Here is a 25451-nt window from a genome sequence, read left to right on the forward strand (position 1 = left end):
CATTTATCAAGTTCTTTGCAGAAATCAAATTAGGCTCCTGCCTTAATGAAAGGAACAATTGTGGGACCTTAAGTGACCATGCTTGGAACAGAACTATAGGGATAAAACATTGTAGACATTCCAGTCCCTTGATACACGAGTCAGTCTGGAATCCCAAATGGTCACATTTACAAAGCATTCGCTCCACTCAAAGTCAACATCACTTTTCTCCAAAAGGAAAACAAGAATTATTAAGGGTCAAAACTAATGGGAGGCCATTTATATGATTGTAGGAGCCCTTAACCAAACACTCTAAGGGGCTCATTTCTGGCTTTGTAGTAGCTGTTTTTATCTCAGTTAGAATAAAGTGGTTTCAGATTTTAAGAAAAAAGGGTTTATCAATAGGACTGAACGTGTCTAAATTACTGGTGAATAGCCAGGTAGATTTAATCAAGACAGAATCGTGCAGCATTGCTTGACATCATTTTCTTTTCTGTGAGAATGTCAGAAAACAGGTACCAGTTAGATGGATATGCCAATGACAGAATAAGCCTAACAAACAATTTACCAGCCTTTGTCTAATCTTATGCAGCTGTTGTATACACATGTAGCTTTTGCTGATGGTGTGTACCTCAAACTGTTTTAAAATGTATTTGATTTGAAGAATTATCTTAAAAAAACGAATTGTAAAGTGTCCAGTGTAGATTCAAATATTCAATGTTAAGATAGCAAAATATGCCATTATTTATTCTGATCTGCACAGCTTAAACTTGTGTAGCAAAGTTACCAAATTTTTGTAAGGGGTTTTCAAGGACCTTCACTACTTCAGTTAGTAACATCTGCTTCACATTCAGTTCTAATACAAAGGGTGACATGTAGACCTTATGTACATGTCCCCTGTTAGTTTTACATTTATTTTCATTAATTTGTGGTAAAGATGAAACACAGTGTTATTTTGGGATAATTTCCTGGATTTCAGTGATTTATTACATATAAGAATGCCAAACAGTTTTTTTTAACATGCATCAAAGGGGAAGAAAATACATATATTTTTGTAATAGTTATATGATAGACCCGTACTCAAAGCAGCCTATGCTGCATAAAGTTGCATGGCTTCTGAAAGACAATAAAGAACAAAGTCATAAAAAGATAAAACAAAAGCGTGTCTGCGTGTGACAGTGAGGTGCAAAAAGGGAAACCAAACTGTTTAATAATGCATTTCAATTAGTGGAATTATAGATCTTTGACAATGACAAAACGGGTGCTTTATGTAGTACAAACGTCTTTCCATTTTTTTTTTCAGATTTGGATGTTTTGGGTGAGAAACAACAAAAATCTTGGTTTTGGAAGTCAAATAAGGCTCTAATTGATGGGTGGGGGTGGGGGGTGACTTAGATAATTATTTATTGGGCTTAATATCCTTTTCATCCATGGGAGCTGCTTCTGAAAAGACTCCTATAACTTGTCTCTAATTCATTTCCAAGTTTGTTCTCTGGTCCAGGTTTCCATGCTGTGCTTAGAAGTTTTGGCTAGGATTAACTTGGTGGAACTAAATTAGCAGTTTTTATTTTAGGACAACAACAGGGGAATTGTACCAAATCTCTCAAGGAGAGCAAAAACGTTCTGTAACGCTTTGGATGATGATAAGCAGACTTGAACTTGTATCCTTCGCAGATCCCCTACACCACAGCCCTTATAAGCTCCCCTTGTTTCTGAAAGTCATTAGCATTCATCCTCACACTGCCCTGTCGTGGCTGCTCTTTCATTTATCTACTGTATCAGTTCCCAGAGCCTCATTCACTCTACATAAATTCACTAGCAGGTCATTTCCCCTGTGACTATTCAAATCACATCTCCTGCACAAAGCCACCCTGTAACTTAACAAGGGTGAGAAAATAAACAAAACAAAACAAGAATAAAAATAAACTGGGATTGTTCCTGGTCGCTTTAATTGGTACCGGCCATAAAGAAGCTGTTCTCACTGTCTTTGGAATAGGACCACCAATTAGGGGTGGAAAAACAAAAGGCCTTCCCAATATAACATTTTAATAAGAATTTCATTCATTAGAGGTTTTAGGGGAAACGAAGGGAGAGGTGGATTTCATAGCGCTAAGTCACACAATGTGAAAAAAAGTTATGGGAAGATATGTGAAAGACTGAAAGTGGGACAGGGATAGAGAAAGAGGCATGCAATTCTAAACCATTATGTAAATGTGAAGGAACGGGTTACAGCGAGGGGAGGAATCTGAGCCGAGTGCCCATGTGCTAATTATGGGGCTACAAAATAACTGGCATCTCTTGTGCAGTGTGTCAATGAGTGTTGCTGGTTTTTTATCTTTAAACTCTCATTGCATAAGTCCAGACACAATCATAAATGTAATGTTGTGGCCCAGTTGTTTGATGAACTGAAGCACATATAGATTTACATTTATTTACAAGATTCTGGCCATGATGACTGGTCATTTCCCTAGCAGTCAACTGTTGAATATTGCGTACTTGGGCCATGGTCATAGTTCAGCTGCTACTGTGATTTAGATACAGAGTGCAAGCACCTACACATTTGGAATGATAATAACATTCTGACTTATGTTTTCAGATTTTTACAGGACTCTATTTTATCTGTAACATTCGTTTTAATATTTTGTGTGAACCTATGACCATTGCTGTTTGTATTGTGTTATTGTCCTATCCACTCAAATTTTCACAAAGCCCTTGATTTAAATTGAAATAACCCTTAACAGGTTCAAGCTTTGTGAAAAGTGGTATCATATATTTCTCTCTGTTTTTAAATGTTTTTATATTAGAGATCACACAAGTTATCTTTCTAAGCACAAATGTAAAGGAAAGACAATAGAATTCAAACCTGAAAAAGACACCTGTGAGGTCAAGATCGCTGATGTCGAATATACACTTTATTATTATTATTATTATTTTTTTTGCAACTTCTCAGCGTGTTCTCATGCAGTGGTCTGATAATACTCAGAGTGTTCTCATGCAGTGGTCTGAGAATTCTCAGTGTTCTCATGCAGTGGTCTGAGAATTCTCAGAGTGTTCTCATGCAGTGGTCTGAGAATTCTCAGAGTGTTCTCATGCAGTGGTCTGAGAATTCTCAGAGTGTTCTCATGCAGTGGTCTGAGAATTCTCAGAGTGTTCTCATGCAGTGGTCTGAGAATTCTCAGAGTGTTCTCATGCAGTGGTCTGAGAATTCTCAGAGTGTTCTCATGCAGTGGTCTGAGAATTCTCAACGGGTTCTCATGCAGTGGTCTGAGAATTCTCAGAGTGTTCTCATGCAGTGGTCTGAGAATTCTCAGAGTGTTCTCATGCAGTGGTCTGAGAATTCTCAGCGGGTTCTCATGCAGTGGTCTGAGAATTCTAAGCTTGTTCTCCTGCAGTTTTCTTGCATCACACACCCTTAGTGCAGGACGTTCCATTCCTTAGTCAGTTAGTGCTTCTATAAGGTGATACATTTTAATAATCATAAAATTAATAAAACTATTTAATAGTCCACATAATGGAAAACAAAGCGCCTGATTAAGGGCGGTGGCAAGTTGGCAGTGTACTTTAATGAAAGTGTTAAGGGTAATTATCAACTTCCTTTGAAAACAATTGAACTCCCCCCACTGTGTCTCATAGAAGTGTGAATGTTCTCTTTTACACATCTATTGATGAAAATAGCACTTAAATGGCACACTGCACTACCCCGCTTCAGACAAATAATAAAAATATACATATGCTTCAAACTTAACACGCAGTTCAATTCTCTCTTGTTGTTCACCTCGTGGAAAGAAATATATTCACAGGATTATTTTATCTGGGTGAGAAGGTAGAAACATTAACAGTGGGTAATGCAGTCTCCCAGACTGGGTTTGTCAATCTTTATCATAATACTCAAAATGCTTATTCTATGCTTCATTTTCATCGAGTTTTCTAAATTGCAATTACAGGTTTGAACAATTTGTTTTGCGGCATTGCTGGTAAACAGAAGTGACATCATTACAGAGTTGTTAAGACTGGAGAGAGAACAAAATGTGCAGCTGTGACAGGATAGGGGAAATTAAGTCACCTGACAGGAAATTAAGTCATATAAGCAACTATTTTCTACATGCTAAATTACATATAGAAAGGTATGTGTTTGTGAAAATGCCTTCAGTATGATAATGCTTCAAGTTGCAATGTCCCAGATCATTGCTTTCATCACTGTCATAATCTCCTGAAACAATAGACCAGGACCATTTAAATACTAAATGGAGCTTAAACAGAAACCAATGAGTTTCAACAGGTTGTTTTGATCTTTGTAATTGGGTAGCAAATTGATCACAGTCGTGAGAATGGGCAGGTGGTTTCTATAGAGGACCCTACTCCACCCCCACCTTGGCACTATTAAACTAGGCAGGTACATGCTACTGTCAACACTTTGGGGTCTATTTCAATGTGGCAAGCAACAGTGGGTTTTAACAACAACACCCTTTAACACAGTATTGATTCCCCGATTAACATCACAGAGTTTTATGGGGGCCGTTATTAAGATATGCAGCTGTTTAGACCATTAAAGCAGATACCTAGAAGTGATCCAACAGATGGAACTTTTGTTTTAAGAAGGAACTTCTATAGCATCTATTCATTGTATTTAATTGGAAGATTTTATATTAGATTTAGTTTTTTCTCAATGTACTAAATTTGTGTAATTAAAAGTCCTTGAGGACACGAGTTTTGTCAACCTTCTGATAAGATAAATTAACAGAGACATGCTTTCAAACATGTGAAGCACTATGTAAAATATTCAAATGCACTGGCATTTTCAAGTGAACCGACTGTGCACAATATAAGCTGAATTCTAGTTCTGCGTTTTTCTAAAAGAAGAATACCATTGTGAAGACTTAATGCTAGTTATCTCTTTATGCATACTGAATGGTGTTTGCAAGTGATATAGCATTTAACTGGAATGCATTGTTATAAATTACAGATTGTTTTCCAATAACACCACCATAAGTAAGCCTTTCTAACAAAGAACTTGCATTTGCGATTAGTTTCCAATCTATTCTTGTGAAGGTTTTGCTAGAAGAAACCTAAGAACAGTTTAGTATTATAAATGAATGCAGCTGATGTAAGATTGCTTTAAAAGTAACTTCTCAATAAAATGTTGTGATCAGTATCCCTCATTATGTTCCCCACCCTCTTTTCCAGAGAGGTTACTCTAAACCCTCCCTAAGACTGAACCTAGCTTTTTGTTAGGGAAAGAGCCTGTCTGCTCTTTTAGAAAGGGTTCTGGTATCCCTGTGTAGTTACAAAAGGCAAAGAACAAAAAAGGTATTGGTAAAAATTCCCACAGAGTTTATTTTACAAAGAAAAGAGGCAGCCCTTTCTCCCTAAGCATAGGGGGACGGGGGGATGGGGGTGGTGGTGAACAACTAATATGGGAAATACTGGGGCTTGAGTCTCAGTGTAGGGGAAAGCTGCTGGAACGATTACCAACTCTTCGGCTGGGATCCAATAGAACTGATTAAGGATCCAATATTTCAGCCTCCGCTGCTTTACTTATCCAAGTAGCAAGACGTGACTGATTCTACTCCAGAAGATGGGACCAAGTGAAAAACCCTATAAACGCCAGCACAGTGGTTAAGATGCTCGCTTGGGGAGTGTGTGGCTGAAGGTTTGAGAGCGTTTCTGAAGGTTCATTGAAGGACTATGAATAAGAGATATTTAACAGCGCTTAGTGATCAGGGGTCTAATTTTGCCTTCTATGGATCTACTTTTAAACGTGATTGTTACTATATATATATATAGTAACAAATGCAATTAAGACATACAGACATAGTAGCAGTCTGGATGTCTAGTATAATTTTTTTTTTTTTTTTTAAATCACAGTAAAAAATATTTGCGATGATTCCCTCACTTGTTTTGCCAGAGGAACAATTAACCCCCTCCCTCTCCCACGTACTGTTTTCTGTTCTATAATTGTAGCTGAATGCTCTGGTATTAGTCTGAAGGATGCATTTGCCTCTGTGCGTGTGTTGGTTCTACTGCATATCTGTGGTTGCTCTGTAGAATCAGAGTCACAAACATGCACACTAATTTTGACCAGTTTGCTAGAAAGTTGGTTAAATTCTTTTGATCCAGCACCCCTAATTAATAGCACATTAAACACTAGATTGATTTAGGCTAAGGAAACACATATTTCTCAATCCAAATAACGCAGGTTTCAATCTTTTCTTGACAAACCCTCATACAGAAATGGAAAATGAATGACCTTTGTTTCTTTTGTTATTTTGACAATCCAAACTTGTTGCAAGCACTGATGGAAAATTTCAAGCAGGAACAAATTCTTGTGTTGGTCAACTTTTGGCCTTTTGTTTTAATAATGTTTTGCTAACGTTGCAGTATAACATTAATTTGATGTCACAGGACCAGCGCACCATGCAAATTAAATGCACTTGTTAGAACTAGCAAAAAATGACCAGGCCATAGATGGAAGCAGTTAAACGAACATTCACAGTCATTTCTTACTTTTTTTTTTTTTTTTTGGTAAGTCACGTTGTTTTTCTTTGCGTTGGTTTAAAGAGAACAAAAAGCACAGCCATAGTACTATCCGCTTTTCCATAATGCAACAATGACAAAATGCATTCTAGGGTAGTTCTTTGCGTCATACAGGCATGCAGGCACCTCAAAGTTAAAGACAAGCAAATAAAAAAAAAAAAAAAAACATATTTTTTGGTTTAGGCTTTTTTTTTTATTATATGTTGTGCAGAACATGAAAGAGCTAGTGAGAGGTGAAATATCCCTTTTGAAATTTCATGCACATTACCACCCTAAAGCAGGGCTGCAGACTGCTGTCTGTAAGTGAAACTGCTGCAGCAGTCAGATACTGTCTATGTGACTGAGTGACAGTGCACAAGAAAGGCACCATCGCAACTTAACCAGTGTTTATTCTCCCAACATGGGTCCACTAATGCTGATAGGATTACAGATCAGAAGTGAAAGTGAGAGCCAGGGGACCTTTAAGACCTTTAGAACTCGGGTTATATTTCCCACTGCTGGGCACAGTGTAAAGAACTAAACCCTTTTTTTTTGCAATTGCTGGATTTATAGGCAGAGACAGCCTTGGCCTTTGAAGACACACACATTACATGCTTGGTTCTACCACATTAGACTCAAATCACAGTTCTCAAAATGGTAAAAAAAAACAAAAAACTAAACTAAAATCTGGAGGTAAGCATCCACGGCCCTATTCACAAAGCTTTAAAAATAATTAGTCTGGTATTTTATGGATTCGAAATTATTTACATTGCTGGTGGTCTCTTTAACAAGAGACTAGAACCACGGTACCTCATGCCGTACAGTACAATCACTCTGGACCTTACTGCTGCAGTCCAAAGAGATGACAGTTTATAAAATGACACTCAAGTAAAATCAAAAACAGAGAAATGTTTTGAGAAGAAATATTCCCAAGGGAGCTATCTAAAGAGAGCTCTGTCTGCTCGATGTCTGGTGCATTCAGTGCTGCTAGTTATTTTTGCGACTTTGTTTGCTGTATTGACTATATCATCATTGTCTGGAACCCATCTTGTTGTTTTTTTTCTTGATTGCTCCAAAACACCTGAATGAATTTATTCCAATTATTTTTGAGTTATGATTCTTCGCATATAAAGTTGTGCTTATTTTGGATGATCTCATCAAAGGTGACTGACGGCTGCTTTGGTAGGTGGGTTCATAATTTCATATGAAATACTGTATCTTCTTTTAAGATGTGGGACGGTAGAGAGACAGACAGATAGACAGACAGACAGACATGCAGACAGGCACATGTAAAGAGTGAAGGACTTGGCAGTGATTGATGATTTATGAGATTCAGCAGAGCTTATTACAGCAGTCCATACCTGATCCAAGACTTATCCTTAACGGAATTTAAAATTTAATCTCGCAGAATAAGAATAGACAGACTAAATCCTGAATCAATTCCAAGTAACACAAACCTTGAATTACAGTAAACAAGAACTTAAATGTTGCTCATAAACTAAAAACTCTAAGGCTCACTAGCTTATTATTTTACAAAGATGCTCAATATTGTTCAGTATATGAGAAATGTGACATACTTGAATTAGATTAGTGTCTTTGTTTTCTCTCTGTAGCACAATTCTGATCAGAGCCACACCAATCCATTTAATTTAGAATATATTACAGATAACTATAAACTAAGCAGAGCTATCTTGCCAGTCTAAAAAAGTGGTTAACGTGACCAGAATAAAATCTTCACGTAACTTTGAATAAACGCACAGAGAATTCTAACTTTCGCACTATGGAAAACTGTGACCTTGTTCCATGCATTTGATAAACTGCAGATATTGAACTGCAGCCCCCTCTGAGAAGTCTGGGTAAGGAGGTGGGGTGGGGGGGGGTGATGGGTTTATACAGTCCCTTTCCTCTAACCTTGCAATCTGAGTGTCCTCTCTGGTTATTGTTAACATATTTAGAAACAATAGCCAGGCCCCCGAGGACGGAGAGTCACTCAAATACTTCCCAGTCCTCACAAGGAATCCCTGTGGATTTTGCACTAACAGTCTGCTTTAAATAAACACATTGTATGGTGAATTCCAGAACAACGAGGCACTGCAATGTGAATGTATTTTTTAAAATCTTTTATTGTTTTCATTGATTCGGTCAATAAACACCAGACTTCTTGTCTTCTTCTCCATAATAAGAATGCCTCAAACCACTCATCTAAGGCAGCTTTCCTTGCACACATGTATGTGAATTTTATTGAGGAGATCTGGCCAAAACTCCAGTACCAATATTTATACCTGCTTGTCTTCAGTTTGTCACATGACAAAAAGCAGGGAGGTCAGGTGCAACACATTCCCCATTCTGTAAGAGCTGACATTTAAAATTTGGCCCCAAGCAAAACCACCTGTTGCCTTTTCACTTAAAAGGTGATCAATTCTACCTAAAAAGCATGGCACATTTACTGGTATATCTACTATAGTTTATATAAACTTGCTAAAACTCAAGTTATGTTTTAGAAATAACTCATTATGACTCAAGTGTGGTGCAGTTTCTACCTTCAGGGCATTAAGGAACCTCCCTTCCACACCCAAAACCACAGGAGCCCATTCAGAATAGTAATACAGTTTGAGCACCTCAACAACTGTAAACATGCCTATTGTTTTGAACAGTGGTTAAACAGTGACCTTGGGCAAGTCATTTCAATTTATTGTAGCCTAGTCCGAGAAAATTTTGCACAACCCTCTCCCACTGTGAACAACACATAGCCTATCAGCTAGTGTCTCTGTAACTTGCTTCAGCTTTGCAATTAACAAAGAAGCGTTCCTGATCTTACAAGGCAACGCAGATAGTACCAAACTGTAAAGTCACTAATCTCTGCTGTGGGATTTTGATATAATCAACACAACAGAAACATTTAATCATATCCCCTGTTTAAAAAGAAGAGTTCCTCACACCTGGAGAGCCATGGATACTGACGAGAGGACTGAACTAAAGTTTTGTTTTGTTTATTGTAGGGCTTTGTGCACATTCTTGTGGTTTGGCAGAATTCGTTAAAAAAAGGGATTTTATTTATTTAGCTTATTACAATTGAATTTTAGCAGTGACTTCTTAAACACTAAGAATTCAAAGGGGATTAAAAATAGATGTTTTGGAGGTAGGAGGCTGGTGTTATTAATCTCGGCTACAAATAAAACACATCATAGTTTTTCCCCAGTTTTAACAACATCTATTGTCTAGGGAGGTTTAAGAAACTGTCAAGCCAAGGCATTCAGAAATGGAAGGAACACAAAAAAGAGGGAGAAAAGCCCCCAATAGAAGCTGCTGATCCTAGAAGAATATGGATCAAGGGAACAGCCCCTCCAACCAGGTTTCTCATGCCTGTGTTTTCTGCCCTTTTTGTGAACAGTTTCAATAGAGGAACAAAAAGTCCTAGTTCCTCTGTCCAAGAGTAGATTTACAGCTCGCAGTTCTTTCTTTTTTTTTTTTTCAGAAGGAATTCTAAAGCTTTGCTTGCTTATTGTTTCTTGTTCTTCTTCTTCTTCTAAAAAAAAATCTCTTGTTAGTTTTTACAGATTTAAAAAAAAACAACCAATCAGCTGGATTCCCTCCAAAATCTATTTACACATCATACTACCACCTGTTCAACATGGAGAATATATGCATCTGTATGATGTATTTGTGCACACCTGTCACGCAAAATTAAAGAAACGACTATTTAAAATGTATACACTGTGAGCTTCCTGAACACAAAGCATGTGCGCTCAGTTTGTTTGAGCCCTGACTATATCAATGTTAATGGCTTACAATGTGTGTTTTTCTCTGACATACCCACTCGTTAGTTCACCAACTCTAGGACGGGCATTGTCAGTTTTCATTTACATAAATATAATTGCTCTCTCTATATTATTATTATAAAGATACAAACATATTCCCTAAAGATATAATATAAAGTATTCACGGATATGATTATAATGCCTCCAGTGTGTGTACATCTAATAGTCTTGTTGATTCACAAAATGCTACGCCTAACTTCATTCATAAAGACAAAGATTACCCAGCAAAGGAAGCATTACTGGACTGGGTGCAGTTCTGACAAAGTATAGTATGTGAGACTATGGGAATATATAACCAATATTGCTGAACTGTCACCCTCCATTCCACAATGTCATATAAAATGCCTATAGGCTGCATTGAACATGCTTGCTTTCTTGGGCAAATAAACAATGTGACCCAAAGGGAAAATAAAACAAATTGAATAATGCAATATAGAAGACCATTGAATTGTAACATGTGCAAAATAAGGGACATCTTTGCATCCTGTTTCTGCAATATTGTAGCCTCATCAAGATCTATTTCTGAAAGCCCTCAAACAAGCCTGTTATTGTTGTTACTGAGGCATTCCCCAAACAGCTTGATTTTGGCACCCCAGAAATTGGCAAGGCTGAACAGAGGTTGTCTACCACTTTTCAAACATCTGTCTGCAAGGAGAGAGGAAGCCAAGATTCTGCAAGCAAACTGGGATTCCTAGCACGGTTTAGACAATGCATCACTGTATCTGTGGTTATCTGTCTCTGCCATACATTTAGAAGATGCACTACAGCTCATTCATTGCAAAACGGTTTTCAGGTATTACGGATTTGGTTTAAGCAAACTGATTATGCACATAAACAGGTAATTAACACTTGAAACTGGATTGCAAATTAGCATGGGGTGGGTGTCTGGGAGAGAGAGGGGCATGTTAATACATGTTCTCTGGGTAGGATCTAATTGGTTAGAGTGATACCGGCTCTTTTATTACTTAGCACCTCTGTAATAAATAAGCTTTACCCACAACCCCCTCTTTTTTAAGAGTTGGAAATTGCCTCAATAATCATTATAAGTTATGTATGTTAACAGATAAATTCTGGGACATATAAGAAGGCCCCTTGACCTATTTATTAAACATAAGAGGGCTCTTATATAATTGGCAGCTGTTTCTACCAGTAGTATTTTTACCAATACTAAGGCAATTGTATTCCCTGCCTCCAGTAGCTACACTTTTTTTTTTTTTTTTTTTTTACTATATAACCAGCAATGCCCTTTCTATAAAAGTAATACCCAAGAAAACATAGATATTTGCCTTGATCTTAATCTCCAAGGTAGTAAAAATGTTACTTCCACTAGCTTTCTACCTCCTTTAGGTTTTCAGGTTTGCGGTACAATATCACTTTTAAAATGCATGTAAAAGGTAAGTGCTCAACCCTGCATTTACTTTGCTCTGCTTTTATAATGGCATACTATGGCAAACACATGTACAATTTGATTAAATAGTACATGTGTTAGTACCACTGTATTACACAGACAGGCTGCACAAGTACAGTACAGTGTACTGCAGCTCTCAGATGCATTTAAATACAAGACAGCTTAATTATAGTTTTACCTTTTAAATACTGTGATTATTTTCTTATTAAATTGCAGTAAAAAATAAACCGTTGTAATAAGCAGTACACGCGGATTTTTTTTTTCTAATCGACTGGCGCCAAGTTGTATTTATTTATTTTTTTCATGGACATAGCCTACCCTTTGTTTGGACAAAAAGCGGGCAGAAAACGCGGCCTCGACAAATCGTATTTTAAACAGACGTTGCTAAGGTCAAATTCACCTTGCAAACAAAACTTACTTATACACACTTCAGCACCACTTCCATCCACCCACGTGTTTCTTGGAATAATTGACAGGTTTTCTGAGACACCTCCTAGAAAGGCAGGGTTTGAATCTAAGGGGCGTGGATTAAACAGGCAGCCGTGTTTATGCATTTCTAACCCCGCCTCTCCGGCGTGGCTTTGTTAGGGCAGTTTATAAAGAAATGCTACTGTCCTGTGCAAGCGGTTTGCATCGTAATCTCAACAGGCGGTACGTTCTTGTATTAGAGTAAAAGACGAGCATACACAAACAGCATCAGCGATCAATGCATTTTTAATTTTCTTTTTACAGTTTGTACCGTTTGAAAATAATAAAATCAGATACAAAAATGCTGAAAACTTGCGGTAAGAGGTTTTTGCTCTCCATCGTTGGAGCTACCTTCACCTGCCTGGCTGTTCTGTTAGTGGCTCAGCTGCAGCAGCGAAGCCAGGTAGAGGCCGTCCCAAACGGGAGAGAGGTGGGGATGCGCTCGCTGCAGAGCTTGGAGGACCTAGCCGAGAGTCACAACACACAGGAGCCACAACGGAGCCAGCTCGACCTTCAGCAGCAGGCTTCCAACCCGGAGCAAGGGAAAGGCTTCTCGGCTTATTTCACCAAACTGACCCGGGACAGGAGGGAAGCAGAGAAGACAGAAAGCAACCCTCAGTCTGCGACCGAGAAACCGCCTATGGAAGACATCACACCGAATGATGTTTTCATCGCAGTCAAGACCACGAAGAAGTTTCACCAAGCCCGACTGGCGCTGCTTTTAGATACCTGGATCTCAAGAAACGTGCAACAGGTAAGCATCACGGCTCTGTATTGAAACAGCTGTGAACTGTAGCTACTTGAGCTACTCGATGAACTATTATATATTATATATCTATATATATATATATATATATATATATATATATATATATATATATATATATATATTTTTAAAAAAAGATTTTGGTATGACTAACCATTATTAATTATTATATATAGTAATTTAGGATAATTATTATTATGCTGATAGTCTGAACATTTTAAAAATTTAAATATTGGAACAGCAAAATGGGTGGAGAGATCAATTAACGATTTATTTCTTTTAAAATGATCTTCTCCAGTCTGTGGCTAGTGGCCCAGCATGAGTTCCTATACCGGCTCTGTCATGTCAACTTCTATGATTAAAAAGGACTCATGAGATGATGCAGACGCGTTTGATTTAAGTGAACACTCTGCTAGTGCACAGTCGAGGATTATACTGAGCAGGGGTGACGTGATTATGATACAGAGTAACACACACACACACACATACATTTGGGCATCGTTACATTTTAATAACAGTAAAGACACATAGAAATATTCTAGCAGTTTAAACACGGGAATCAATACCCACAGTTTTTCTTTATTCTTTTTTTGTTATTTTTTTTTTTTTACGGGTTTTTATTTTTGTATTTGTTGTATTTTTTTTTTACTCTATCCATCCTCATTATTGTATTCACATTGATCACTTTGCGTGTTATAGCAATTATGACACGTCCAATTCAATAAGTTCTATAAACGCTAGCGTATTTTCCCAGGGGTCTCACCCTGTGCCCCGCTGTAACACTCTGATCTCTCTTCTCCCAGTCCTCTCTGGGAATTTGGAGGTATAGTGCATGAAACGCGATTAGTGATGCTGATTCATTTTTTTGTCAGATGTAAAACAGAGCCAAGAGACCATAGCTGTTTAGCATAGAGATCCGTCTCAGGAACATAAAAGGGGGAACGGAGAGGGCGAATATAAAGGGAGAGGGGATCTCTTTAGCCGTCTGAAGCTGGTGGGGGGAAAAAAAAAAAAAAAAAAAAAAAGTTTCGTTCTCTGTGAAAATGGAAAACCGCGTCTTGAGGCAGCAACGTGATAGAAGCATAATTCATTCCCAGAATCCCTCTGCTGGCGGAACTATAATATACGTAGGGTATCTGTGCTGTGCGTCGTTTAGGTTAAGTTAAATACGATGCTGGCCGTGTTACTGTATTACAAATATAGTTTCTGAGTTACAGCAATTTGACGTGCTCAGAATTGGTAATTTGCACTGATATTCACATATGCGTAGACTCATGCCCCAAACAGGTTCTTGCAGGTATGCACACTAAGGATAATTTTGCATTTATTTCAAAAATATAAAAGATAACATCTTCAGAGGAACAACATAGGGGAATATCTATAGAGATCTTATGACATGTTTTTCACACACTCTGTGCTTTATCCTTGTCAGACCTTAAGCTATCTAAAGTGACATCTCTGAAGAGAGTGTGAAGCAGTTGTCATGAATCCCACAGCTTTCTCCCCCGTTTTTTCCCATTCTCTTTTTGTGTATGGTGTTTATATGAGTACCTTGGTTCTAACACTGTCCTCCTGTAGTGCTAACAAAGCTTTCTGAAGTGCAAAGAAAAGGTTTCCCAGCCTCTTATGTCAGCTTCTCCATGGGAACGTAGGAGCTGAAATTTTTCTTTTTTGTTGGGGAGAGGGGGGTTGACTGTGTCTGGGTCAGGCTCCTGAGTGATGGGAAAATTGGCACCAAAAAAGGCTAAAAATCGAGAGGAAACCAATAGTGCTTGCTTTATGAGGGTTTAATCTTCCTCTTGATTATATTAAAGTTGATTAAGTTCTAGTGAAAAACAACCCAGGCTTGAAACACCAGATCTCTAAACCTAGCATGCGTCTTCTTTGGCATTGGCTTTGTTACACATCTGCCAATCATGCTTCTGTCTGTCATTTTAAAGGGTTTAAAGGTGATGCATGCCTATTCAAAATGCACCTACCCACACTTGATTCTCATGTGTGTGGTCCTTAGAGGGTGCAGACTGCACTACTATTACATTCCCACTTCGTGGGGTAATGGAATTTAAACCATTATACAATTAGTTAACAGCAGGCTTTGAAAGCAGCTGGTGGGGCTATAGGAACGGGCTTGGAATTAAAACTAGAGTTGGGTGCCAAGTGGAATGGAGGAAGAGCAAAGAAAGCATTGGCTTGTTCTTAATGCAAAGTATATTGTTTACACACACACAGCAAAGCTAACAGATTTGTTTTTTGTCTAGTATTTACATTTCTAACAGGCTATGTCACATTAGTAACCCCACCCCCTGGCCTGCTGCTAGAAGTCACTGTGTACATGTATACATGACTTGCTCGGCAGCCCATGCTCTGTGTAAATGCAGGTGCTGTGTGCCCTGGGGTAGGGACTGGGTAAGCAGAGGCTTGCTGTTGGTACTGCACAAATCCAGTTACCTATCCCGGGGTGGAAAAGGGCTTAGTTAGTTTTGACCAATAAAAACAAAAGCAAGATCCATTACTGATTCCTTTTAAGTTAAAGGCATAGCTATCTGTATACATTAACATTTTATCAGGAGAGCTGATGCCAATAACCCATTCAATGCATCAGTTAAACTTCAGTCAGGGCATTGCCAATACCATAAATATCAGCTTGCTAGGAAACATTGTAAAAGAAAATAAATAAATTAAGATTGGAGTTCAGCGCTAAGTGCACATAATTTTAAATGAACCAATGAATATGATATACAATTGTAAACCTATTGAATTTTGTTCTAAACGGTGTCCTTATGACTACCCCAAAAGCATGCAAAGCTCTTGAATATGACATTTGTCTCAACGGTTGATGCAGAACCCAAGGGCAGTAGTGAAGTCAAGGAGCACCTCAGTTTGTTTGCTCTGCCTCCCACCTGAAGCATTACACTCCTGTTAACAAGTGGAAAACAGCATCCACAGCTCCTTTTCTGGCAAAGGGAAATTTCTAAACAGAAATAGAGCTTGGATTTAAATTTTGAATGTTCTGTGGAAAAAAAACAAACAAACAAAAAAAAAAACGGCTGTACTGTTTGAAGAGTAAACAGAAACAGGTCCTGGTTCAAAGTTGACCTTCAGAAAATATCAGTGTTTATATTAATCACTGTACCGCAACAACTGGGAAGTACCATTGACAAATGCCTACAGCAAACAATGCCACCTGCCAGGTATGCAGTTTGCATGTAAATAAAATGTATTGCATGTAGCACCTGAGTAGGTATGTTAGATTTAAACTTTTATAACTGTCAGCATTTAAAAAAACAACAAAAAAACAAAACAAATAAACTAAAATAAGTTGGTTGATAACAGGATAATCCTGTGAACATATGTTTTTTATTTTCTTCTATTGTTTCTGTAGCATTATTGTTCTTTTTTAACTTGTAGCTTCCTGTGTTTCTTCAAACAATAATGCTTCCTGTCTGAGACCCAGTGAACAACAACAGGAGTAGAATTAGAAGAGAAACAGTAAGATCCGAGGCCATCTTTGATATAAGTCCAGAGTATACTGTAAGTTCAGTGAATGGCACTGTGCTTTCTTTGAGATCTCAAAGGACAAACCAGTCTGGAGCTTCTAATGTTGCAAAGACTTGAAGATGAAAGACTTTTGTGCCTCATATTATAAGAGGATAGCTTTGCTATAAATAAAATGGGTGTTAACCAAATTTACCTTTCATTCATAACTATTATGTGTAACCGACAAAGCAGCAAGAAAGACAAAGAATCTGATCAGTTTGGGAAGTATTTTATTTAGACAAGAGTCTGCAGCGCTCTTAAATTAAAACGAGTTAGTTAATAAGATATAGAATTAGTACTGATTTTGTAATAAGAGATAGACTGACTTGAACATTGTGTCCTGGGGTTGAAAACTGTTGACCCACTGGAAACATAGGCTGTTTGAATGTTCTAAGACATTCTGGTATCTGGGGAGTGTGCCTTTCTTCATAAAGATGACAGCAATTGGAGTTTAGACAGAGAGTACAGACAATTTATGGAACTGCTTGTGCAATTGTACTTGGGTGACTCTCTTGGGTTTAATTTAATTGTAACCAGTCAACATATTACTAATTGGAGAGTACATTAGAGACAGTTACTATAATACTACTACTACTACTAATAATAATAATAATAATAATAATAATAAATAATAATAATAATAATAATAATAATAAATAATAATAATGAAGACACAACGTTGCAACTGCTCTCGAGATAAAGATTTTCCAAACGGGAAACGTTTTTTTTTTTTTTTCTTTATTCAAAGTTATGAAAAAAAACAAAAATAAACATTTTCTTGAATTCTTCATCGAATTTCCTGGCTCAAGGCCTACTGCAGGAAAGGGGGCTGGTGAAGGCTAGGAGAAGCCTACAGGGTGGAGATAGGCACTCGGAGGGGCAGATACTAAGACATTGTGCAGGCTTTGCTCTTCCTGCCTGGGGAGAGGGAGGCAGCCAGCTAGGATATGGGCTTCCGAAGCTGTTTATACTGCAGAGGTTGTGGTTTGCTTTCCTGTGGTGAGCTTGGTGGAGAGATGCTTTCATTGTCGCACAACGCAAGAAAGAGGGCTTTGAAATACAGATTGGAAGAAGTAAAACTCCCAATTGAACAGGGGTTGAGAGGGAGTTAATAAAAGTAACATCGGAAGACTTTGGAGGGGGGATTTTTAAGTGCAGGAAATTAAGGGGGATATTTATTAGCATTTTTCCACATTGGAGAATTGTTGATGTTTGTTTTGGCTTCCACCACCAATTCATTTAGGAAAAAATGATTAATGTATTTTTATATTACATATTCTAATATACAACAAGCCATATTTGGCAAAAAAAGCAAATGAAGTAGTTGGCCAGTCTTCTACTTTTGAATCTACTATATTCCCCAAAGTGGCTTTGGAGCAAAGTGGAGAGTATAAAGTATATAGGGTTGTGTGCCCCCACTCCTTATTCAGACTTTTCTTTAGTTAACCAGTGCAGCTGTATGCTAATGTGATCAGAACCTTTTAAAACATTACCACTGGGGATTTAAACCAGGCTGAAAAGCACTCTGTTATTCTGTAGATGGAAAGCGGGTAGGGGAAGTGGGAGTTACAGCACACACAGATTCAGATTGAATTGTAAATGCCCGGCACGGATTGTGTAGCTTTTTTGCTTTCAATCAGCTTTAAGCTACACCCCCCCCCCCCCCCCACCCCCCCCCCCCCCACAACCCCCCCCCCCCCCAAGTCTATGACGGAGAGGAGTTTTCATTGGCAAAATATAAGGGTATTCCTTTTCTGACAAGCGGCATCTGTTCAAAATTTGCTCCACTGATTGGGTTTATGCAGCTGTCTCAGGTAAAGTGGGCAGGATTACTTTACTTTGGTGTGGGTTCAACCCATTCTCCGATTATATTATTTACTTATAAGGAACTGGAGATTATGTTGGAGGAGAGGGTTGTGCTAAAGAGGAAAAAGTGTGTGGGGTGGAGGTCAGGTGCAATTATCTGGGTTGTTGGACTGGTTGAGTGAGGCAGAGACGTGTGCCAGAGATGATGCAGCTGCAGGCAGGTGTTGTCTCACCTGAAGCCAAAAATAAACACATTAACAAAGGTAGAAGGAAGCGGGTAACGGTGCTCTTTAATCAGATGGACTTGTTTGTTGTGCTAGTACACCTGTTTCATTCATGCTCACTTTGCAGCAGCATCTGCTTCAAACGAACCACTGTCTGAATTTAATTGCGCAAGCTTTGCTTGTGATTAAATGAACGTGGAATATAACTGCTCTAGCTAAACCACTTTTTTTTGGTTTATCACCCCCCCCCCCCCCCCCCCCCCCCCCCCCCCCTTTTTTTTTCCACACAGTGGCTGCTTGTGTGAAAGAGGGGTCGAGGGGGGCTGCAACCCTCTTTGTTGAGGCCTTAGCGTTAGGGCTGGGATGCTGTAGAGCTCCAACACCGTTTCCATGGAGAAATTTTCCAGAAGCACAAGACAGCTTTCTTTCCCAAGCAATTCTTTGAGTGGCATTGTGAGCTTGTTTGACTTGCTTAACTCACTTGAGTTTTTGTGGGAGTAAAAGGATGAGACCCCTTCCCCCAACCCCTCTACAATGACAGCAGTTTAACAAGATTTTCAAAAAACGTGCCACACACACACACACAAGACAAAAGGAGACAGAGGCACAGGCACTTGTGCTTTTACTGAATTCTTTTTTTTTCTTTTTTACCATGAACTTTGCATTTTAAATCACACTAGAGTGGTCCTGTGTTTCTTTTTTCAAAAGTGAAAAAAAAAAATCAAACTAATCTTATTTTTTCTTTTAATTTTTCTTGCAGACTTACATCTTCACAGATGGAGAGGACGAGGAGCTAAAGAAAAGAATAGGTGAGTCAAAGGATAAAACTGTAGCCAGCTGCCTGATTAAAAGCAGTTGAACTTTTATTTAAAAGCATTGTGAGGATTCACACCATTCTAAGCAAATTTATCCCCAAACTTTTATAAACGACACACAGGTTTATTTTGTGTCAGGAAGCTAACGTTATTGCAACACAGGAAATGATTGCCCACATTAGAATGCAGCTACTAAACTGTATGGTATTTATATAAAGGGGAACCACTGTACTAACCTTTTAAAGAAGGTTAACAGCAAAGCAAAGAGACGTCTCTAAGTTTAGCAAGCTTTCGGTTTCAAAGAGGGTGTTTCAGCTTTGCAAAATACTATGAGTGACTCCACGTCCCTTCAACAGGAAGTACACGGTGTTAAAACTCGATGTACTACTAGAAACAACGCTGTTACATATTGGTCCATTATTGAGCTTTGAATATGTTATTTCCAAAGAATCAGTCCAAGGGTCAGTCAGTAAAATGGACAGGGTGGCTGTTTTGTCAGCACAACCACCACTGTTCTCCAGCCCCTCCTGCAAACCCCCCATAGTCTCAATGTTAATTGCCCCTATTGTGTTTCTGATCGATTTGATTCACAAAGCCTCCCACTGTACCATGTAACAGGTGGCAGATGCTGAAGGAAACCAAAATTGAATACGCTTGACAAAACTAGGGCTGTGCAGCTTCTGAAGGCTCGCAATCATGTTTGGCAGTGTTGTTAACCTTGTATCTTCTTTTTCTTCTTTTTTTTTTTTTTGTTGCTAACAGGAAGCCATGCCATTAACACAAACTGCTCAGCAGCACACAGCCGACAAGCTCTGTCCTGCAAGATGGCAGTGGAGTATGACAAGTATATTGAATCTGGGAAAAAGTGAGTTATTAATAACGCCTCTTTTAACCCCCCACATTGCCTGTTACTGCGAAACATGCTTAAACAATGTCATTAGTAATAACTGAGTCGTATTAATATGTTACAGTAATACATCCTGCTGAATCGTTCTAGTGTCCCAGTAGAAATACCAGAATGTCCTTTTTTGTAAATGCGGTTGACCCTGTTAATTAATCCTGAACTCTGTTTCAGATGGTTCTGCCATGTGGATGATGACAACTACGTGAACATGCAGACTCTGGTGAAACTGCTCTCCAACTACCCCCACACTCAGGATATCTACATTGGGAAGCCGAGCCTGGACCGGCCCATCGAAGCCACGGAGAGACTCGTTGACATACCCCAAGAGATTTGCAGCTGTAATTGCTGCAAAAGGTGTATCTACAAAGTATTGACTTTGGGGGAGGGTGAAAACTTATGCACGCTCAAGTTTTCTGTTTTTTTTGTCTTATTTCTTGTTTGTTTCACAATAAAAAATATTTTTGCATCTTCAAAGTGGTAGGCATATTATGTAAATCAAATGATACAAACCCACAAAAAAATCCATTTTAATTCCAGGTTGTAAGGCAACAAAATAGGAAAAATGCCATGGGGGGTGTCAATACTTTCGCAAAGCCACTGTATATGGGTTGCCAAAAAGCTTTTTTGATTAAAGAAAAAAAAACAATAAAAACAACAAACCACGAGGATCTGATGAACTTTTCATGTCAAACTTTTCATGCTGGGATGATATTACACATGTCATTAAATTACTCCAACAGTTTATCCTTCATTTTGATTGTCCTTTCACTGTAACAAACCCCTCAATATAACAAACAAAAGGCTTAGACCCCAACAGGTTCGTTATAGCAAGGGTGTACTGTGTATAGACACACACTTTGTAAAACAGGATGAGCACCAATGATAGCCTGTGATGGATAACTTCCTGTTTAAAAGCAGAAACAAAAAACAACAACAAAAGTATTAAGTATCAAGAACCATTGTTCATTCCAGGTTGGCACTTAATTCACAGAAAACCATCCAAATGGGGTTGCCTTTTATTTCAGTTGTGGCTCCTAAATAAATAGGCCTAAATAAAATATTTGCAGGATCCGGCCCCCCAAAACGACAGGTCGGCGGTTTGGTACGGTTTAAGGGGGCGCTCATTAATTGACCTGTAACTTCTTTAATATGGTGTGGGATGGTTCGCGCGTAAACTAATACTATTTGTGGGGGGGGGGGGGGGAGAGGGGGTATGTCACGGATGAAATTCATAAATCATTGAAACACATCTTAAGACATATAAACGTATATGGTCGGAAAGTAGGTCAGCTGTTAAATAGTGTGATCGAAAAAGCATTAAAATGGAACTGTTAAACAAATACTCATACTCTTCTTTTTCTGTTTTGCTCCACAGCTCATGAAGTCCTCATCGTAGCACACCTATGTTTAACCATTGCACTGGTACTGCTGTGCTTATTTGCTCTAGTAGGATTTTTCTATATTTTTCTATATTAGCCAAGTATGCAAGTTGTGTGCAAGATGAAACAGCACAGCACGTTTAGGAAACTAAAGATTTTGTTGTTTTATCAAAATGTGGCCATGTTGGTTTTTCTCAAGGTCTGCCGAGCCGTGCTACAATAGTTTCTTTTTTTATTATTATTATTATAAGTATTACAGTATAAAGATGGATGTGTTCTGAAATGAGTGACGTGCAGATGTCTAAACGTGTATAGAATACATCACTTTGTTCACTTGACAACATATTACTATTTTATATTCTGCCTCTATGGAGAACAAAATCCAACTGTAACCTCATGAAGGGTTTTAGACAGCTTTGTGATCTAATAGTCATTAACTCCAAGTAATGTAAAAACCAAACTTCTAACCAATATTTATTCAATTGTTTTCTTCTTTTGGTAGCTTTTCCGTTTTATGTAGAACTTCTACATCTGTTATTTTTGGCATTCCTTTGGCATTCCTCCAGGATGCCAGGAGACAGCAGCATGTGTCCTTTCTGAGGCGGAGTGCGCCAGCAGAGCTCCTTTTCTACCTCCTGTCCACATTCTGTATGGGAAGTGGAAACGAATCTGTCTTTCAACTGGTGAGACCCAGTGGAGATTGCTTACTACTCCTCAAAGTTGGGCAGGCCTGACGCATGCACCTACTGTGGAAGACATGGAGCAACAGCTCATGCAGAGCTTTAAAACTGTTGTCCATTTGTGCATACTGCACTAGCAAAGAACTTAAAACAGTTTGTCAAAGGCAGTATGGCAAGGGTAAATAAAGCTATTGCCCCTTATTTTACAGTTTTGAAAAATAAATAAAATTGTAAAATCAGATATTTTTCCTACCTACCGACCCAAGTGAATTTTATTATGAAAAAGGATCCTAAGAATTTTATTTTAGGCCAAATGCCCAGAATTTCTGAGGTATAGTACAGCACTTATTTCCCCAAAAAGTCTGTTGCCATTGTTACCATGTTAGCCATTATGCAGGCTTGCGGAATCCAAGAAATTGTTTATGCACAGTGTTCACTCACTTATCACATGGCTATTTCATACATAACACACTTCTGATACTGTGCTTTATCACCATAAGACAGAGCTCTCCAGGGGAAAAAGTCACTTCAAATTTTCAATGAGCCTCATTCTGAAAAATGCCTCTCTTTAGTTTTGTATTATCATTATCTTTTATATAAAAAAAAAAAAAAACACACCACAGGCTAATCCTCTTAGCCTATAAAATATGGATCTCTTGCCTTCAAAGTTCCACTATCTAGCAACATTAAAAGTACAAAAAAATACACATAGTACCAGCCTGGTTATAGTAGTTTAAAAAGAGTTCCTTATGCAATAGGCTTGCACACGTTAAACAAATACGATTAAAAGAAGTTTAATAAGATTTATAACTTGGTTTAAAAAAAAAAGAAAAAAATTATTGTTGGTCAGTACGTCAACAAAACATATGGTGACTTTAACTAGACACGACTAACGTTATTACACGTGGAAAATTTTAATGTACATCTGTGTGGGTTATATCCGGACTGATTATAAAATCATAGATTATGCTGTTTATTTTTAACTGTTATCTACGTCACAAAAAGTAGTACCTGAATGACTACTCCCAGTTACACCAGAGAGGAGGTTTTTGAAACCCCTTTACAAAAGAAAGGTTCTTCAGTGAGGAGGTCAATATGTCCGCTATCTGCATGCTCATTGGGAAAAACAATCAATCTGTTCAGTTTATTTGTCACAATCTATCTGTTCAACTCCAAACTTTCATTTACCACTACACCACTGATAGTAATGTCTGATAAAAAGCATAATGGAATACTGTCCTACTTTTCTGTCATTAACAAGAAACCTAACTACCCAACTGTTTGTATCAGAAGAAGTGATTAGCAGTTTGCTACGCATGTGGACTGGTAGAGCTATACTGGTGTTTCTTTTTTCTGAAAAGAGACTAATATTGCTGATAGCAGACTGTTTGTTTGGTTCAAATTGTATGTACTGCTTACAATTGATAGAGACTTTGTGTCTACAAGTTTCTTGCCCAGCGTTGACTGCAAGCTAAAAAGATAAACGCCACCTGATCTCCCCGGTCTCGAGATTTCTGAAGTCTTCTGATCAAAAAAGATAATCCCACTGGCATCAAAGGGGCTCGCAAGGAGATAACAAAAGGCAGATATATGGACCTTTTGTCTCCAGGAGTGTGAAGAACGCACTGCGTTCAGAGGTTGTCACACTAGACTACACAAACACACACACACATACACAAACACAAAAATTAAGGAAACGTTAACCAAATTCAACGAGAGAAAGAGGAGTTGGACCATCTATACAGAAGGGTATTTAATGTCATGCAAACATTGTAATGAAGAGTATTCTGTTTGTCCAGTACCTGGGACCAGACTCCCTGCATAATTCAATAAACCTAACAACTGATTGAAAAAAAGGACTCTGTGCATTTTCTTGAATCTAATTAATCACCATCATTTTTTGTAAGTTACTCCACATTAAAACAAATGACAGGTCAATTAAATTTCCCCACGTGTACTAGCAATACTGTATTATAAACAATAAAATACATAACACAGCAGGGATGTATGTTACCAGTAGGTCACTAACATGTACTATATGTTCAGGTTTGTTACTAAATTCATGAAGACCTTTATTTAGTTATAGGTGTGAAACACTATTAAAGGTGAAGAAAAGTTAACTTTATTTTGGGTTTGTGGGATCCATTGATGTACTGTACCTACGCAACCCCCCCCCCCCCCACCACAACTACATAGAAATTACAAAAGCAATGTATTAAAAAAAAAATTAAGGTATTAACTTTACTCATTATATACTGTGGGAAGAGCAATATGTTTTTTGTTTCTAACCTAGTATATGCTGACTGTGATTTTGCTTCCACATATGCTTCCAGTTCAAGTTCTTATCTTGCTTGTAGCTCTGGGGTTTCGTGCATAGTAATTGTTGGTAGCAGCATTCGGACCTTTGCCTAGCCATGTAATGTAATCCACAATTTTGAACAATAGCAGTTTTTTTTTTTGTTCTTTAAATTAAGCAAAAACTTTTTACTTTGTTTAAAGAGATAAGCCAGTTAAAACAGTAAATGTGAATTTATTGACAAGAAACGTAAGTTACAAATTACTGATGGAACCCTAGTTAATTTAATTTGGAATTTAAACTTTTACAGACAAGCTGTTCAGAGAGACGTAATATTGTTTTATTGCCGATTTAATTTCAAAAGTCATAAACTGTGTTTCTTGATTGTTTTGGGGGAAACAGCCACACAAATGTATAAGTGTAAAACTGTAGGACCAACAGCACTATGGAATACAGCCTGTTTTGAGAAGTGTTAAATCTTGTTTTCAGTACTTTATTCAGTTTATGGTTTTTCCTTCTTTTAATGTTTAAAAAAAATGTGAAAGCAATGAACTGATATGTATGTGCATACAAATAAAAAACACACAGTGCTCACTTGTTTGAATCAGTTTTACATTTAATGTACTTCTATATAACACCAGTACCTACCACTGTCAGATGTGCTTTGCAGAGTAAAAGTGTAACACTCAGGTTTCACAAGATTTTTAAATAAACCTTTAGAGTGCAATATACGTACGTGTATTGCTGTTTTTGTAAACATCTGAACGCTCATTAATACTTTAACTTTTAACTGTTGTTAACTGGATTAACTGTTACCTTCAGCAATACCACTGGAATAAAAATACTGATATCGCTAAA

General features: G+C 38.0%; 1 protein-coding gene across 1 annotated transcript in view; it reads left to right on the top strand.

Moving 5' to 3' along the window:
- Positions 1 to 12342: 12342 nt before the first annotated feature.
- Positions 12343 to 25451, top strand: part of LOC121331145 (beta-1,3-N-acetylglucosaminyltransferase lunatic fringe-like) — a 26671-nt gene continuing 13562 nt past the window's right edge. The window contains exons 1-6 of the mRNA XM_041278356.1: positions 12343 to 12940; positions 19280 to 19328; positions 20097 to 20199; positions 20410 to 20576; positions 21614 to 21660; positions 22184 to 22265. Of these exons, the coding sequence (XP_041134290.1) occupies positions 12488 to 12940; positions 19280 to 19328; positions 20097 to 20199; positions 20410 to 20576; positions 21614 to 21660; positions 22184 to 22265 (901 nt within the window). The 5' untranslated portion in view covers positions 12343 to 12487. The remainder of the gene's footprint in view (positions 12941 to 19279; positions 19329 to 20096; positions 20200 to 20409; positions 20577 to 21613; positions 21661 to 22183; positions 22266 to 25451) is intronic.

Source organism: Polyodon spathula, chromosome 18 (assembly GCF_017654505.1).
Source record: "Polyodon spathula isolate WHYD16114869_AA chromosome 18, ASM1765450v1, whole genome shotgun sequence".
Classification (NCBI taxonomy): domain Eukaryota; kingdom Metazoa; phylum Chordata; class Actinopteri; order Acipenseriformes; family Polyodontidae; genus Polyodon; species Polyodon spathula.